This window comes from Triturus cristatus, chromosome 5_2 (genome assembly GCF_964204655.1).
Source record: "Triturus cristatus chromosome 5_2, aTriCri1.1, whole genome shotgun sequence".
Classification (NCBI taxonomy): Eukaryota; Metazoa; Chordata; class Amphibia; order Caudata; family Salamandridae; genus Triturus; species Triturus cristatus.
The window spans coordinates 1,107,333,682-1,107,349,100 of NC_140588.1; the positions used below are offsets into that span (position 1 = coordinate 1,107,333,682).

A 15,419-nucleotide genomic window follows, 5' to 3' on the forward strand; every position below is an offset into this window, starting at 1 on the left:
CTGCATAGCCAATAGGTCTCGCCTTTGAGACCTTATAAGTATTTAGTTATGCAGCACAATATCCTTGGTGCAACCTCATCAACTGTTGCATGGTTAAACACTTATAAGGTGTCAAAGGCAAGACCTATTGGCTATGCCAATGCTTGTTTAACAGAGGACTGATTCAGTGAGGCCACAATGACAGCACCTGTACATTGGTCGGTTATTTAAATTTGTATTATATCTGTAGAATTTAAAACATAGCTGGTTCACCCCTTGACGCCCGATTTTCATAATCTGATTACGTGATCTGTTTTTTCCTTGCATTTTTAGCGAATCAGTTTGAAATGGCTCATTTTATATTCAAACTCTCCTACATTCAGTGAGACACCCTCTTTTCTTAAAGCTAAAATAATGTTTCTTGTTCTGCGTCCCAGTCTGATGTTGAAGAAGTATCTCTGGGCCCCAAGATGGAGTCTCAGTGCCGACCACCTGCGGCCAACGACACTAATTAAGCACCGCCCACCCAGGCTCAGTATGCGCCGAAGCCTTCATACAACAACGCCCATCGGTACCTGGAGTAGCATGATGTCATTAGCAAGCGTCCTCGGGTTGTACTCTGGGTGAAGAAATGTGTTCAGGATCTTGACTCTTTGCTGCGACTCCTCCTTCTTTTCAATGTTGTGCGCTCCCAGGATGACCTCCAGGTTTCTGGAAAGGAAAGAAACACCCAATGGGCGGGTTGACTTCAGAACCGTTCAGAGATCTACGTAAATATACTTCTGACAAGGCCCTCAGAACCACACTCTGAGCATGCCCTGTCCTGGGATTTTGCTTTGAAATTCGCTTTAAGAGCCAAAATATAATATTTCTTTCAAGAATCGGGTATCAGAGGACAGTACATTTATATATCGCTACCTAGACCCCGGGGGTATCAGAGCTTTGTACAGAATCAAGAGCAAGGCTATAATCCAATCACTAAGTATATGACGCTCAACAATCTTAGGTTCAAGTACAAACAACAATAAATACACATAAACATATTAGGCAATGCGGGTGGAATACAATGTGTACACAGAAGAGAAGTTCGACCCTGAGGGCGGTGACTGATTGTGGGCACGTCGCAAATTAGCTTTGGCTCTCGTGCTACGGACGCACATCTTAAGACCATCATCTAACTGCACCAATGAAGACATCCTTTGGCTCCCAAATATTAAAAGCCACCGATGTTTGTGTGTTGTCCGGAATGCTCTGCCGGGCACCCCTGATCACCATGCCCTGAGATCCTGTGTGTGCCACGGCCTCTCTCTGAGCTGAGTCCACCAGATTACATCAGGTACTTCTTCTGGTGGTCATATGCACTGTGCTACATCACCAAAAGGCACATTCTGCAATGCGTGACTATTGCCATAGACTCTGACCTGCACCCGGCAGGCTCTTGCATTGAACAACACGACTGTGTTCACTGCATCTCAGGTTGCGTGTGCACATGCTGTGTCTGAAGTAGAGTTTTTTGCATTTGGCTCTACTATAAACCTTCTGTGTGCGGATGGGAATGTCCTTATATATGATCCTGAACTGCTCTGCTAAGAAAGTCACGATATGTCACAAAGAGCTCCCCGTGTGATGGTTGGAGAACCCAATGTGTTGGTATGGGGTCATGAGAAGCACATACGGTGTTTTTTGTGCTCTGAACATGCTGTGGATGGCTGTCAGTGGTGGCAAAAATTATTATAGTGGGAGAGATATGTCATTTTTGCCTCTCGCACTCCCAGAAGAGAACTCCAGCAAATGGTCTCTCTAGCCCACTCAACCGAGTTCTTGACTGGGTCCATCAGGAATTTATCAGGAACACTGTTTTAATGTCACTGGATTCTGGGCCAATACCTATCTTCCCCTAACTCTGAGATAACCCTGAGAGCCTGTCAGCCCAGAGAGTGGAGACGGGAATATGGGAGACAAAAGGAAACACTGGTGCAAAGTTGGGCACTACTACAGCACGAGGACTCAGTAATCTTGGGGTATCATTCTTCAAGGACACATACAGCACTTCTATTAAATATAGCAGGGTCTCTGCAAATAACTGAAGGACTAACTCCCCTGCTTCCGCGTACTTGGATGCCCTGACTGCCTAAGAAAAAAAACAAGCTGTAGCCAGCTGCGGCCCGTTCAGGTAAGAGCGGTGGGGCCGGGTTGGGGGATTCTACAACGACTATGAGGGAAAATTAAATAAATAAATTATCACTCGTCGTCTGTCAAAATCTCCCCCCACTGGGCCCCACCGCTCTAACCTGCAGGGGCCTCAGCTGGCTGCAGCATCCTCCCCTGCCAGGTAGGATGTAAATGAATTAAGCCACACATGGACTTCGGTAATACATATCTTTACCGGTAACTGAAACGTACTGCATCATGAATTTTTATTAACCACACCCAATCACTTACATCACTAGACTAGGGAAGCGGTTAGGGATCATGGGAGTTCCAGGCTCTATAATACACAAGACACTACACTAACCTTGATCCTGGCAACAAAGCACAGTCTGGCCAGGAAAAAGAATAAGCAGCTATTGCCTTGTAAAGGAATCCAAGCGATCCCTAAAGGGAGAAAATAACACAGTGAGTGTAGCTCAAGGGCTGGGTCTGACAAGTGAAAAGCTGATGCAAACATTAGATATTTGCCAGGAACAGACCAACGTGGATTGGTTCACTGCCACTGCTGTTTATGGAGAAGAAGTGACCCACACAAACTGAAAACATAAGCCTAGATGTTAGCCACATTCAACAAGAACCATGTTTATTTGCAAATTGCTCTTGCCTCATGTTCTGCCAGATGTTAACCTGTGGTGAGTGTCTGGAAACCCTTGACAGTGGGAAACAAATACGATTCGCCCAGGGAGTAAAACTTTGCCTGGTTTCTTTACGCATAGAGGGTTTCTTGATGTTAAGCTTAACAGTATCTCCTGAAGAACTCATTCCCCTGCTTGATGGAGTTGGCTGAGGGTTTATAGAGTAATTATTGGTGAAAACTAGCTACTAATCTGGAGGCTTGAACAAACAAAGCCGGGTTGTCATGATCTGTGAACTCGGGTGCAACTTTTGAGCATTTGGACTTAATCTTTCAGGATGCATGTTGGCGGTCTGTGGCAATTAAATGAGCAACTGAGTAGCCCAGGTGGGTTACTTCAGCCTTTTTAGTCATGTAGCTGAGAACAAGAAGTCAGTCTACTGACTCTTGGAGTCACTTCTTTGGTTTGGGGCTCAAAATGACTTTTCTTCAATCCAGGAATCACAGGCACAGTCCTCTATTTACTAGTCCAAGTATCAGCTGGTTCAGACCACTTAGTGGTGCACCTTCTGTTTGCCAAGTCCAGGGAACTGCAGGGCAGTCCATCTTCTGTCCTCTCCCCAACCCAGATGTGATCTAAGGTCTGGGTACCAGGGGTGCCATATTTATGCCCAGAAGGTGCCCTCGGGTTAACCGGCTGTCACTAGTCAATGGGCTACTTTTGTCCCTCCCACTTAAAGAGAACTCCTGTAATGTGTGGCAAATAGCAATCCCAAGTTGCAAATTCTGCCCACTCCCAAGATGGTTGTTGTGAATCCCAGTGGGGGGGCACTTCTCCCCAAAGTAAGCGCTTGGACACTCTGTAACTCTTATAGGTTCTATTTATTTTACAAATGTGGAACACAAGGAAAGTTTGGTTTGCGGGAGATGCTCCTGTCTTTCACTGGTTCAGGGAAGGTCTGGGGGAGTCCCACTCGGAGTTCCGTGGTCGTCCAGGTAGTTGGGGGAAACAAAACACAAAAATAAGCCACGGGTCAGTGGACAATATTCATGAGACCAAATTACAGGGAGGGGAGTGTAAGGGACCACCGAGCGCTGCCACCGTGTGGAAACCAGAAGAGAAGCCTCGAGCGGTGTCCACACCACAGAGCTACCCATTCCCTCCCTGTGACTTTGTGAGCCCCTCTAGATGACGTACCTGCTCCAGCCACGCTCCTCCTGGCGTGTGACGGGGCGAAGCCTGGTGTCGTTGGCCTCCGGGCGTATCTCCGCTTTCAGGGACCTTCGGTGGGACTCCAGGATCACCAGGAGCCGGACGAACTCCAGAGGGCTTCTTAGGTGTCTTCTTCTCTTCCTTTTTTGTTCCCGTTACCTCCTTGGCGTGTGCGCCTGTAATCCCGACTACTTCCTTCTTGTTCTCAGCGTCTTCCTCTGATAGGAAGGTTGAGGCTGACGTCACGCCTCCAGACTCCTCCTCTCGTCCTCTGCAAGGGCCCGTCCACATCCCACACCTGGCGCAGCAGGACATCGGTTTCAGTGGAAGTCAGAGAGTCCTGTTCCCCAGGGTCCTACCGACAATGGTGAAACCCATCTTTTGGTGTGTGGAACTTGGTAGCCCACCCTAACGATGTGTGGATACTTGGGGTATACACACCCATGTAAAAAACTGTTTGGTAACTGTTTTTCCCTCTCTGTCCCTGCAGCCAACTTACCTACTAAAACAAAAGGGTAGCCCCTTCAATATGTGTACACTCTCTTGTCTTCAAATGTGGCTCGGTCTTTGAAGCTCACATGTTGGACTCCTGCCTACTTTGGTTTTCATTCCAGGAAGAGATTCACAATGCTTCCCAGAGCAGGCCCTTCTTGTTCCTTTCTAAGATTCATTCACACAGCTCACCTGGAGGGCTGAAAGCTGTCTTGTGGCCAGCAACTGTAAATGGCCACTGAACACTTGGGCAACAGAGTGGCAACTTTCTAAAGTTGGCTTTTATGGAAAAGGTACATTACATTCGACTTAACCATTAAGTCAGATTTAATGTCATGATTCTTTAAATACCTTGAGGTATCCTTTTTAGAAGTCCCATTTAGAGGTTAGCACTGCTGAGTTGTAACCCTGCACCCACCGATGGCCTTGCTACCAGTAAACATGATAATTGAGAAGTTCTACAGTCAGAAGATGGAAAACACATGCTTTGCTTCTCAATACATTGCACCCTGTCTTAGGATTCAAAAGACCTGCTTGAGGGGTAACTTATATATATATTAGAAGAGGTGGTTTGGGCTTTGCCATTAATTTAAATGGCAAAGTTAAGTTAGCTATTCGTAAACTGCTCTGTTAGCCTTTAGTGGTAGGCTGGGAGTCGTGTTCTAACATTCATGCTGGCACAATAAGTGGTGCAGTCCAAGAAGGACACCTTAACTTACTAACACTAACGAGGTACTCCTGATACCATATACTAGGAACTTATAAGTAAGTTATGGTATGTCAATTGAGCACAAGCCAATAAACCATATGTGTTTTAAGGGTCAGAGCACTGGCATTTAGGCCTGATTGGCAGTACGCTGTATTCACTCAACAAACCAGCAGCATCAGTCCAAAACTTTGGGGGTAATCAAGCAAAAAGTGGTATTTCTTTACCTGGCCCGTATGATTGTTCTTTGGGTTGTTGGTTAAGGGGGGGTGAAACCCTACTCAAGCAACAACCATAATCCTTGTTAGAGTGAATCACAAAAAGTCACTAAATTAACCCATACTTAACTCTCTGGCAGCTTGGCATAAAAGCAGACAGGCTTAACCAAGAGGCAACGTGTACATTATTTATGCAGGGCTTAAACAGTAATAAAGTGAAAACACAACCCAAGAAAACTCCCACACTAAATTAGAAAAATTGAGTACATTTTAATAAATTATTTGACACCAAAACAACAACAATCCAATTAGTAGATCTGGAGTTATGAATTTTTAAAGTTTAAAATAGCACCTACAAGATCAAAGCGCTAACTGCGGACTTAAAGTCATGCAAGACCAGGGAAAGTCGAAAGTTATGGCCGACTGCGATGGAACATGGATCAGATAGATGAAGTGGATTGGGCCCGGTCTCCGGTTACCTATGCACTTAGACGTAGAATTAGGAAAAAAAATTCTGAGAGGGTAAAGTTCAGTGGGACAAGGCAGCTCACGGTGTCCGGGGAGGAGGAGGCATTGTTTTCAGGGAACCGCTGGATGAAGTCATGGGGAAGATTTCTATGTCCAGATTTAGTATCTTTTATGGAAGTCAAGAATCTGCAGAATGACGAAGCTGCACAGTGTGGCCAGCGAGGGATCTACGAGGCAGGATACCGCTTCTGCAAGGAGCTGATGAACAGTGTTTACTGCTACTCATAAGAATGTGGCGGGAGGCGTACCAGTGTTACACCTTGGGCAGATCAGAGATCAGGTAAGTGCTGGTCTGCTATCTGTTTTTAGGACATTTTTTAACTGAAAATGTTCTATATCCCATGTTTTGGACTTGTGCTATCTGGGCACCTTTAACACCCATTTCAAAGGGCGAAGACCCTCTGCCCCTCTCATCCTGTCAGGATGGCCCATTCCACCAACATCCAATCTCTCTATTGTGTGACTGTCTGGGAGGAATAAACAAAGGCCAACTGCCAACTAGGTCTACTCATGTGATCCAGAAAATAGGCTGCAGACACCATATGGATTGGACAAGTAAATGCACATTTTCTAAAAGTGTCATTTTCAGAATTGTGACTTAACATCTAACTTTACCATAAAAGAAGATTGTAAATTACAATTCTTTAGGCACCAAACATGACATTTCCACCTGCACCCAAATAAAAGTTATAACTCATTAAATGTGATAAGATAACCCTAATGATATCCTATTGGAGAGGTAGGCCTCCCAGTAGTGAAAAACAAACTTGTAAGTTTTTTACTATCAGGAGATGTAAAACATAAAAAGACATGTCCAATCTTTTAAATACACTCTACCCTTTTTTCTTGGCTGTTTAGGGCCTACCTTATGGTTGACTTATATGTAATAAAAAGGGAGTTTTAGGCCTGGCAACAGGATTCTTTCGCAAGGTCGAAGTGGCAGTTCAAAACTACACACACTCAGTAATGGTAGGCCTGAGACACGTTTAAGGGTCTACTTAAGAGGGTGGTACAATAAGTACCTCGGGCCTACCAGTAGCATTTAATTCACCAACCCTGGGTATATAGTATGCCACTTCACTAGTGACTAACAAGTAAATTAAATATGCCAATAAGATGTAAGCCAATGTTACTATTTCTTAGGTTGTGAGCACAAGCACTTTAGCACTGGTTAGCAGCGGTACAGTCCTAAGGCCAACAAAATAAAATTCAGCAAAGTAGGAGGGGAGAAGGAAAATGTTTGGGAGCAGACCATCCTAAAGCTGACACATATAACAACTCCTTCCAGGTGAAAGATGACGAACAACTAACCTACACTCTGGTAGTTCTCATCATCTATGTGGAAGAACCACTAAAGGCAATCTGAACTGGCATGATCAGTCTCATTTTGGGGCTCCCATCTGCATCAGTCACCTGAGAGACCCTTGGTCAGTTTGAACTCTGAAGGGAGTCCCAAACAGGTAGGGGCGTTTTTTCAGCAGGGATGAAAGCACAGTAAAGAATTACCTCTTATGGCACTCTCTGGGGAGGAGTTGACTGCTGAAAAAAGACAACTGGTTGACTGTGGCCTTCTTCATATACCTGTCCCAACATAAACCCTATCCCATGTTCAGAGGTATCTATCTTGACAATATACTCTTTACTGAAATCAGGTGCCTTTAGGACAGGTGCTGAGGGCAAAGCTTCATTTTTTCATTTATGTATTTGTTTATTCAGTTTTGAACACATGTTAAATGTGCACATTAAGTGAATGCAAGAATATAAAAGGAGAAATAAACATCAAACTGTGAAACACCCCCGATATGCATTTTCTTTTCCATGTAGAGGAAGCATATAAAATCATTACATTTGACACAGTACACAATCCGTTGAGGTGATACAAACTAGTTCCCTGTGAATACAGTACACAGTTTAGATACTGACCTCTGCTAAGGATGTCAGTTATCCAGTGGGTGCGACAAGAGATATGTCGTTAAAGGTAAAACTCACGTCCTGTGCACACGCTATTTGTTTGGTAAGTTTGGCCCTAGTTTAGCCAGTTTCATGAAACAATAAACAATTATATTCAACACGTATTCTTATTATTCAAGGATTTTGTGAAATGATCTTGGTTTCTTTTATTCAATTCGATCGCCCAGCCAACACGTGTTTCGTCGTGGGTGATTGCCCAAACGACTTCTTCAGGGCTACAAGATAAAATGTATATACATGGCATCAGCCGATCCACCATATAGTCATTGGTAAACAGAAGTGAATAGTGTTCACACGGTGACTTATCAAATTATCTCGCATGTGAACATATTGGTGACTTTCAAATAAAGTTCATGTGACCTCCGGTTTGCACCGTCTCATAACCTTAAACCCCAGTTGTGTGAACATTTATATTTGTGATCATTAAAAAAAGGAAACCGATTTTTTTATACATAGATTTTAATCTTTCATTATGCATTTTCTTAGGTTATTCTAACATCGTATGGTATCATTGCGGGAGGGGAGCCCAATTCTAAAGAGAAAATTCTATTATACGAAATAAAAGGACAAAACGTCCTATTATCAAATTCTATTCAAACTAAGTGGTGACATTCATGGATATACTGCTTTAAATTTTCTTATGCAACTTCAAGGCATGAAACCCCTACCTGCTGGGAAGGTGAAAATGTGCTTTTGTTCTGTAATGATAAGAAAAGGGAGAGATGTTCGTGTAAATCTAAAGTTCTCATGATTTGAGATGAGTATTCTTAGGCGAAAGACTAGACAGGGGATGGTGAAATTGCACTCACCTCCCCGCTGGTTTTACTTCTGTCCTGGCTATAATAAGGGTTTGGCCCCTGGGTCTACGATTTCTAAATTGTCAGCAGATGCTTTATTCCTTGAGCAAGTGAAATTAAAGGTTTGAGAGGCATGCCAAAAATATGCGAAAATATGCCCCCGTCCCCATCTCGGAAATGGTCTCTTACCCAATTTCTGAAAATTCTTCAATGTAATGCCGGTGTTTAATCCTCCAAACTATTATTTTCGCCAGTATTATTAGGCATAGGATGATCTAAAATTAAATCGAAATTGAGTCAAAATATTTTGATAGAGTGCTAGTTCCCTCAAATGTTTGGTCTCCCAGTTGAGCTAAATCTTACCTCATAGCGAGTACGCTAACAATGTAATCGTCTCCGTGCGTGTGCAGGTGAACCGTAAGTAGAGAGTCTTCTCACCCGGATCATTTAAAAAAAATGCCTGTGGACATTGCGCAATTAACGCTAGACCGTGCACCTCACAGTGTATAGGAATTAAAATGTTTCTCCGTAAGTCTGTACATCTGACCTTCTGTAGTGCCTTTTAGTTGTTACTTCTAAAGTTATCATTAGAAGAACCTGTTACGGTTTGTTAGTATTGCCAATCCTTGTCAGGATCTGCCAAGCAGGCCTCGATACAAAAAGGGTTAAAAAGAAAATAAAAACTCGTCTAAGAATTGTGAAGAGATGTTATCACAGGAAGAACAAATTGTTGGTTACAAAACTCTTTTTAAAACAATGTATTGAGGTTTTACAGAATTCCAACATGGCCGAAACGAACTCCACCAGAGATTTGACAAAAGTGAGTCATCGGTCTAGACCTCCGAGGCTCGAGACGGGCCAAGTGTTTAATGCGCGAGTTTTCGAAAAGAACTGCACACTTCAACTGTCAGCGTGAGGAAGCAAGGTGTTTTCTCCTTCACGCATCCAGTTTATTTCATAGAAAGAATAGCGTAGTACAAGACGCGTCTTGCATCTTAGTTTAGAGTTTAGACAAGCATTCAGAAATTTAACACGCATGCGCAATGAGGGATGTCGAGCACTAATCTCCTCAGATGCAGCGCAAAAGGACACTACAAGTATCTTCTCACCAGTACTAGAATTCACATGGGAATCAGTCACCAGTTGCTGGAAATTTAGTCCCGGTAGTAGCGGTGGTAAGCGGTGTCTGTTGGCACCAGGTTTACTATCCTCTCATATGATAATTCATGATTAAAGGTCGGAGATAATTTTCATCGGCAAAGAAGTTAAAAAGTCGATAGTCAAACCATTTCTACAGGATATAAGAGAACTGTTATTTTCGACATTGTTTAAAGCTGAGAAGTTGCATTAGGGGTAAATATAGTGAAGGGAAAAACAAATAACAATCACAAATTAAATGGTTACAACACCTAGATCACTGTTTATCTCCTCTTACAGATGCTGAACAAACACATTCCACAACTACTCAGTAGGAAGAGAGAAGCAATAGCCTAGGGTTATTTTGGGTAATAACGAATATTCATAGACAGCATCAAATGTTCAATTGTATAGCGTTGCATGCTTATTGCTTTTATCGTCCACTGCAGGCTCAGCGTGCAAGATAGTTCCAACTCGGCTGACCCAATAGCGTGATCGACATCAACCCACAATGTCTGGCTGTCTCTCTCTTTTTTCTTCCACTTCCCCTTTCCCCCCCGCTTGTACACTGCCCAGAAGATTACAATTTTCGGGTGGTGGATAGGTGGTAGGGTGTAGGGATCATCTTCGGCTTCTGTGGTTCAGGTCTTGGCTCATGACAATCCTGCTTGTCACTAATGTATGTAACATAATGCAAAATTGAATGTTTTTACATTATGAGGCATAGCGTTAATATTACGCGATCTGGTATTGCGATCCTTTATTCCATATATCGTAACCCACATTCCAGTGGTATGTGAACCTAATTATTTTGTATCTATTTATAAATCCTTAATTTAAGACCATTCACTATTGTTGTTAGTGAGAATGTCAGATGCGCGATGTTTGATAAATACGAAGTTCCGGTGGTCATGTTGCATATCGTAACTCCTATATCCACGAATGTCATCACAACATTGGAAAAGTGCCTGCCATTATGCCAGGCAGCACTGAAAATGGAATGTACAATATGGGTACTGTAATACAAGCGTCTGTGAGACACAAAAGATTATGACTTATTTTCCTCATTTTCATCGAATACTTATATCCTCACAGTTCCAACATATAACTGTAATTTGGATTTTTGGTCCATAATTATTTAAGTGTAAGATATAATATGAACAGTACAAAAACTATATTTAAGCAAAACAAAATACGAAACATTCTAAACCATATATATATGACCTAATATATCAGTTTGTTTCAGACACAGTATTAAGTTCATTTCACTTTAGCACATTCTATCTCAAGTATTGTTAGCGTCTAAGTTTCATCAATTACCTAAGAAGTATTGCATTTCGTTATCAGTATTTAGGCATTTTAATCGACAATGCCGATCGAAAAGTGGCGAAGCTTCAAACTGAGATTGACACCTTAGAGAGGGAAATCACGGACTTGGGTCTTGAGGAGGCAACAAACAAAAATTACGTTATTTTAAAGGATGTTCTCGACAAACATCATGAGGACATTAAACAGAGAAAAACAAGAAAATTACGCAGAGATGAGATAGACTATAGAGGTGGTAAAATCTTTACATTTGCTAGGAAATATGATCAGGTCAAAAACAGTGATGGTCAGGGCTAATTCCCAAACCATCTCGATCTCTTCGAGCTCCACATCTCTAAATGCCCCACTTACAAGTGATAGTGAAGCAGATAATGCAACAGGGGAACGCAGACAGGGGGACTCAACTTTTTCCCAGGAGTTGAGGGTGATAAAAAAGGGGATCAGAATACAGCCACGACAGGGGGACACTACAAAAAACATAGGAGAGGCAAAAGGTCAGGCAAGAGAGGGTACAACCTAAGGTTAATGGACGAGAAAGTCTAGGGACTTTAAAAGATAATTAGGTGGCGGTGATGAATCTGTCATCCAAAATATTGACTACGGAAATGAACTCTGTTTTGAAAAAAGGACTTAGTTTTAGTCCGGTGGAGGAGGGTGATATTTGCAAAACAAAAATTGATTTGTTTAAATTTATAAGGGGTTTGAAACTGAGAAATTTTTTGTGTCTTTAATTTCGGATATACAAAGCATACATGACATAAGAGACACACAGCTTTTGCTGTCAATTACTGATGAGGACCAAACATCTTTGGATTTGGAAAATCTGCTAAGTGAACTTAATGTTGATACTGATTACAGTGCGCCTAGCATACTGAAGACAAAATCTAGGTGGACACCCACATTGACCAGTGGAAACGCTATAGACACATTCCACACAGTGATATTAAAAGACCTTGACACCATGGACACCAAAAGACGTAAAAAGAGACATAAAAAGTGTGACAACTTACATAGTGGCGAACATGAGGCTATGAAACAACTCTCAATGGATGATCAGATACTAATTAAGGAAATACATAAAGGTGGGAATATATTGATTATGAACAAAATTGATTACGAGCAAGAAATTCTCTCTGAATTGGAGGGCATTACATGTTATGAAAAACTAGATATGAACCCAATCGGACCGTTAACTCTTAAAATCAACAGATTGTTGGAAACCTGGCATACAGGGAGTTTACTAAATGAGGAAGAATATCTCTATCTTAGGGTATACCGGCCAACTTACCCCTGTCTATACACCTTGCCCAAAGTGCATAAGGACAGCCCTTTCCCCCCAGGGAGACCTATAGTATCAGGTATTGGGGGGCCGACTGAGAGACTATCAGAGTATATAGATGTATTCCTGCAACCAATTGTACAAAACCTCCCCTCACACATCAGGGATACTAAGCATATCCTGAGCATCTTATCAGATGTGACCTGGGAAGAACACATGTTTCTGGTAACTGTGGTGGCACTCTATACCAGCATCCAACCGGAGCTGGCACATTGTGCCATCAGAAAACTGTTAGAAAGAAGACCTGCATCTCTATGGAAACATACTGAAATGATATTGACAATGATGAACGTAATTGTAAACAACAATGTATTCATTTTTAATAATACATGGTATAGGCAGAAACAAGGGGTGGCCATGAGCTAGAAATTTTCTCCGTCCTTTGCAAATCTCTTCATGGGACATTTAGAAGAAACATGGATATGGGGAGAAAAATGCAGCAATTGGAATGGTGACATCGTCTATTGGGGAAGATACATTGATGATTGTATTTTATTATGGTCCGGCACAGAATCAGAGCTTTTAGAATTCTGTCAGCATTTGAGCTCCAATCATATGGGAATCAAGTTCACACACAAATATAGCAAGAAACAAATAGAATTTTTAGACATTGAGTTGTATGTTAACAACAACACCCTTCAGAGCAGACTATACCACAAGCCCACTGCCTGCAATTCACTCCTACATGCAGGGAGTGCACACCCACCACATCAGCTCTGACCAATTCCATTTGGGGAATTTACAAGAGTAGGAAGAAATTGTAATGCGGAAGAGGAGTTCATATCAGCTTTGAAGGAAATGAAAAATAGATTTATCAAAAGAGGGTACATCGAACAGACACATAAAAAAGGCAGAACACAGAATCATGAACACACCAAGGAGTGACACACTGAAAGACAAAAAGAAATCCAAAAACACAACACAACCAGTTAGATTAATAACGAATTTCAATGATGTGTCTAAAGCACTATCAAATATCATGAACAAACACTGGGGAATCCTTAAGGCAGACAGGACATTAGATGAGTTTGTCCCCGTGTGACCTTTGATTACTTACAGAAAAAACAAGATGTAAAAAAACATTCTAAGTCCTAGCTTCCCAGAGAGCAGAAATAAGTCAAATTGGCTGACTAACTACTCATTAGGCTTCCACGTGTGGGTCCTGTGGGGTCTGCAAATGGACGGAGGACAAGAAAAAGAACTTTAGAGGACACGATGGTCGCACCTACACGATAAGGCACAGTATCAATTGCACAACAAAATTTGTAGTGTACATAATTGTCTGTAAATGTGAACGCATGTATGTAGGCAGCACGGCCAGGCATAATGACAGGCACTTTTCCAATTTTGTGGTGACATTCGTGGATATAGGAGTTACGATAGGCAACATGACCACCGGAACTTCGTATTTATCAAACATCGCGCATCTGACATTCTCACTAACAACAATAGTGAATGTTCTTAACTTATGGATTTATAAATAGATAAAAAATAATAAGGTTCACATACAACTGGAATGTGGGTTACGATATATGGAATAAAGGATCACAATACCAGATTGCGTAATATTAACGCTATGCCTCATGATGTAAAAACATTCAGTTTTGCATTACGTTACATATATTAGTGACAAGCAAGATCGGCGATACTAACAAACCGTAACAGGTTCTTCGAATGATAACTTTAGATGTAACAATTAAAATGCACTGCAAGAGGTCAGAGATACAGACTTCCGGGGATACATTTTAATTCATATACACTGTGAGGTGCGTGGTCTAGCGTTAATTGCGCAACGTCCACAGGCAGTTTTAAAAAAAAAGATCCGGGTGAGCAGAGTCTCTACTGCCGGTTCACCCACACTCGCACGGAGACGATTACATCGTTAGCGTACTCGCTATGAGGTAAGATTTAGCTTAACTTGGAGACCAAACGTTTGAGGGAACTAGCACTCTATCGAAATATTTTGACTCAATTTTGATTTAATTTGAGATCATCCTATGCCTCATAATACTGGCGAAAATAATAGTTTGGTGGATTAAACACCGGCATTACATTGAAGAAGTTTCAATAATTGGGTAAGAGACTGTTCCAGAGATGGGGACGGGGACATATTTTGGCTTTTTTTGGCATGCCTCTCAAACCTTTAATTTCACTTGCTCTAGGAATAAAGCATCTGTCGACAATTAAGAAATCATAGAACCAGGGGCCAAACCCTTATTACAGCCGGGACGGAAGTAAAACCGGCGGGGAGGTGAGTGCAATTTCACCATCCCCTGTCTAGTCTTTCGCCTAAGAATACTCATCTCAAATCATGAGAACTTTAGATTTACACGAACATCTCTCCCTTTTCTTATCATTACAGAACAAAAGCACATTTTCACCTTCCCAGCAGGTAGGGGTTTCATGCATTGAAGTTGCATAAGAAACCTTAAAGCAATATATCCATGAATGTCACCACTTAGTTTGAATAGAATTTGATAATAGGACGTGTTGTCCTTTTATTTTGTATAATAGAATTTTCCCTTTAGAATTGGACTGCCCTCCCGCAATGATACCATATGATGTTAGAATAACCTAAGAAAATGCATAATGAAAGTTTAAAATCTATGTATAAAAAAATCGTTTTCCCTTTTTTAATGATCACAAATATAAATGTTCACACAACTGGGGTTTAAGGTTATGAGACGGTGCAAACCGGAGGTCACATGACCTTTATTTGAAAGTCACCGATATGTTCACATGCGAGATAATTGGATAAGTCACCGGGTGAACACTATTCACTTCTGTTCAGCAATGACTATATGGTGGATCGGCTGATCCCATGTGTATACATTTTATCTTGTAGCCCCGAAGAAGTCATTTGGGCAAACACCCACGACGAAACACGTGTTGGCTGGGCGATCGAATTGAATAAAAGAAACAAAAAAC

General features: G+C 41.9%; 1 protein-coding gene across 3 annotated transcripts in view; it reads right to left on the reverse strand.

Moving 5' to 3' along the window:
• The window catches only part of LOC146829787 (granzyme B(G,H)-like), a 163,172-nt gene that overhangs the window by 67,117 nt on the left and 80,636 nt on the right, over positions 1-15,419 (reverse strand). For all 3 annotated transcript variants that reach the window (XM_085608501.1, XM_085608503.1, XM_085608502.1), the window contains exon 3: positions 555-690. In XM_085608501.1, the coding sequence (XP_085464627.1) occupies positions 555-690 (136 nt within the window). The remainder of the gene's footprint in view (positions 1-554; positions 691-15,419) is intronic.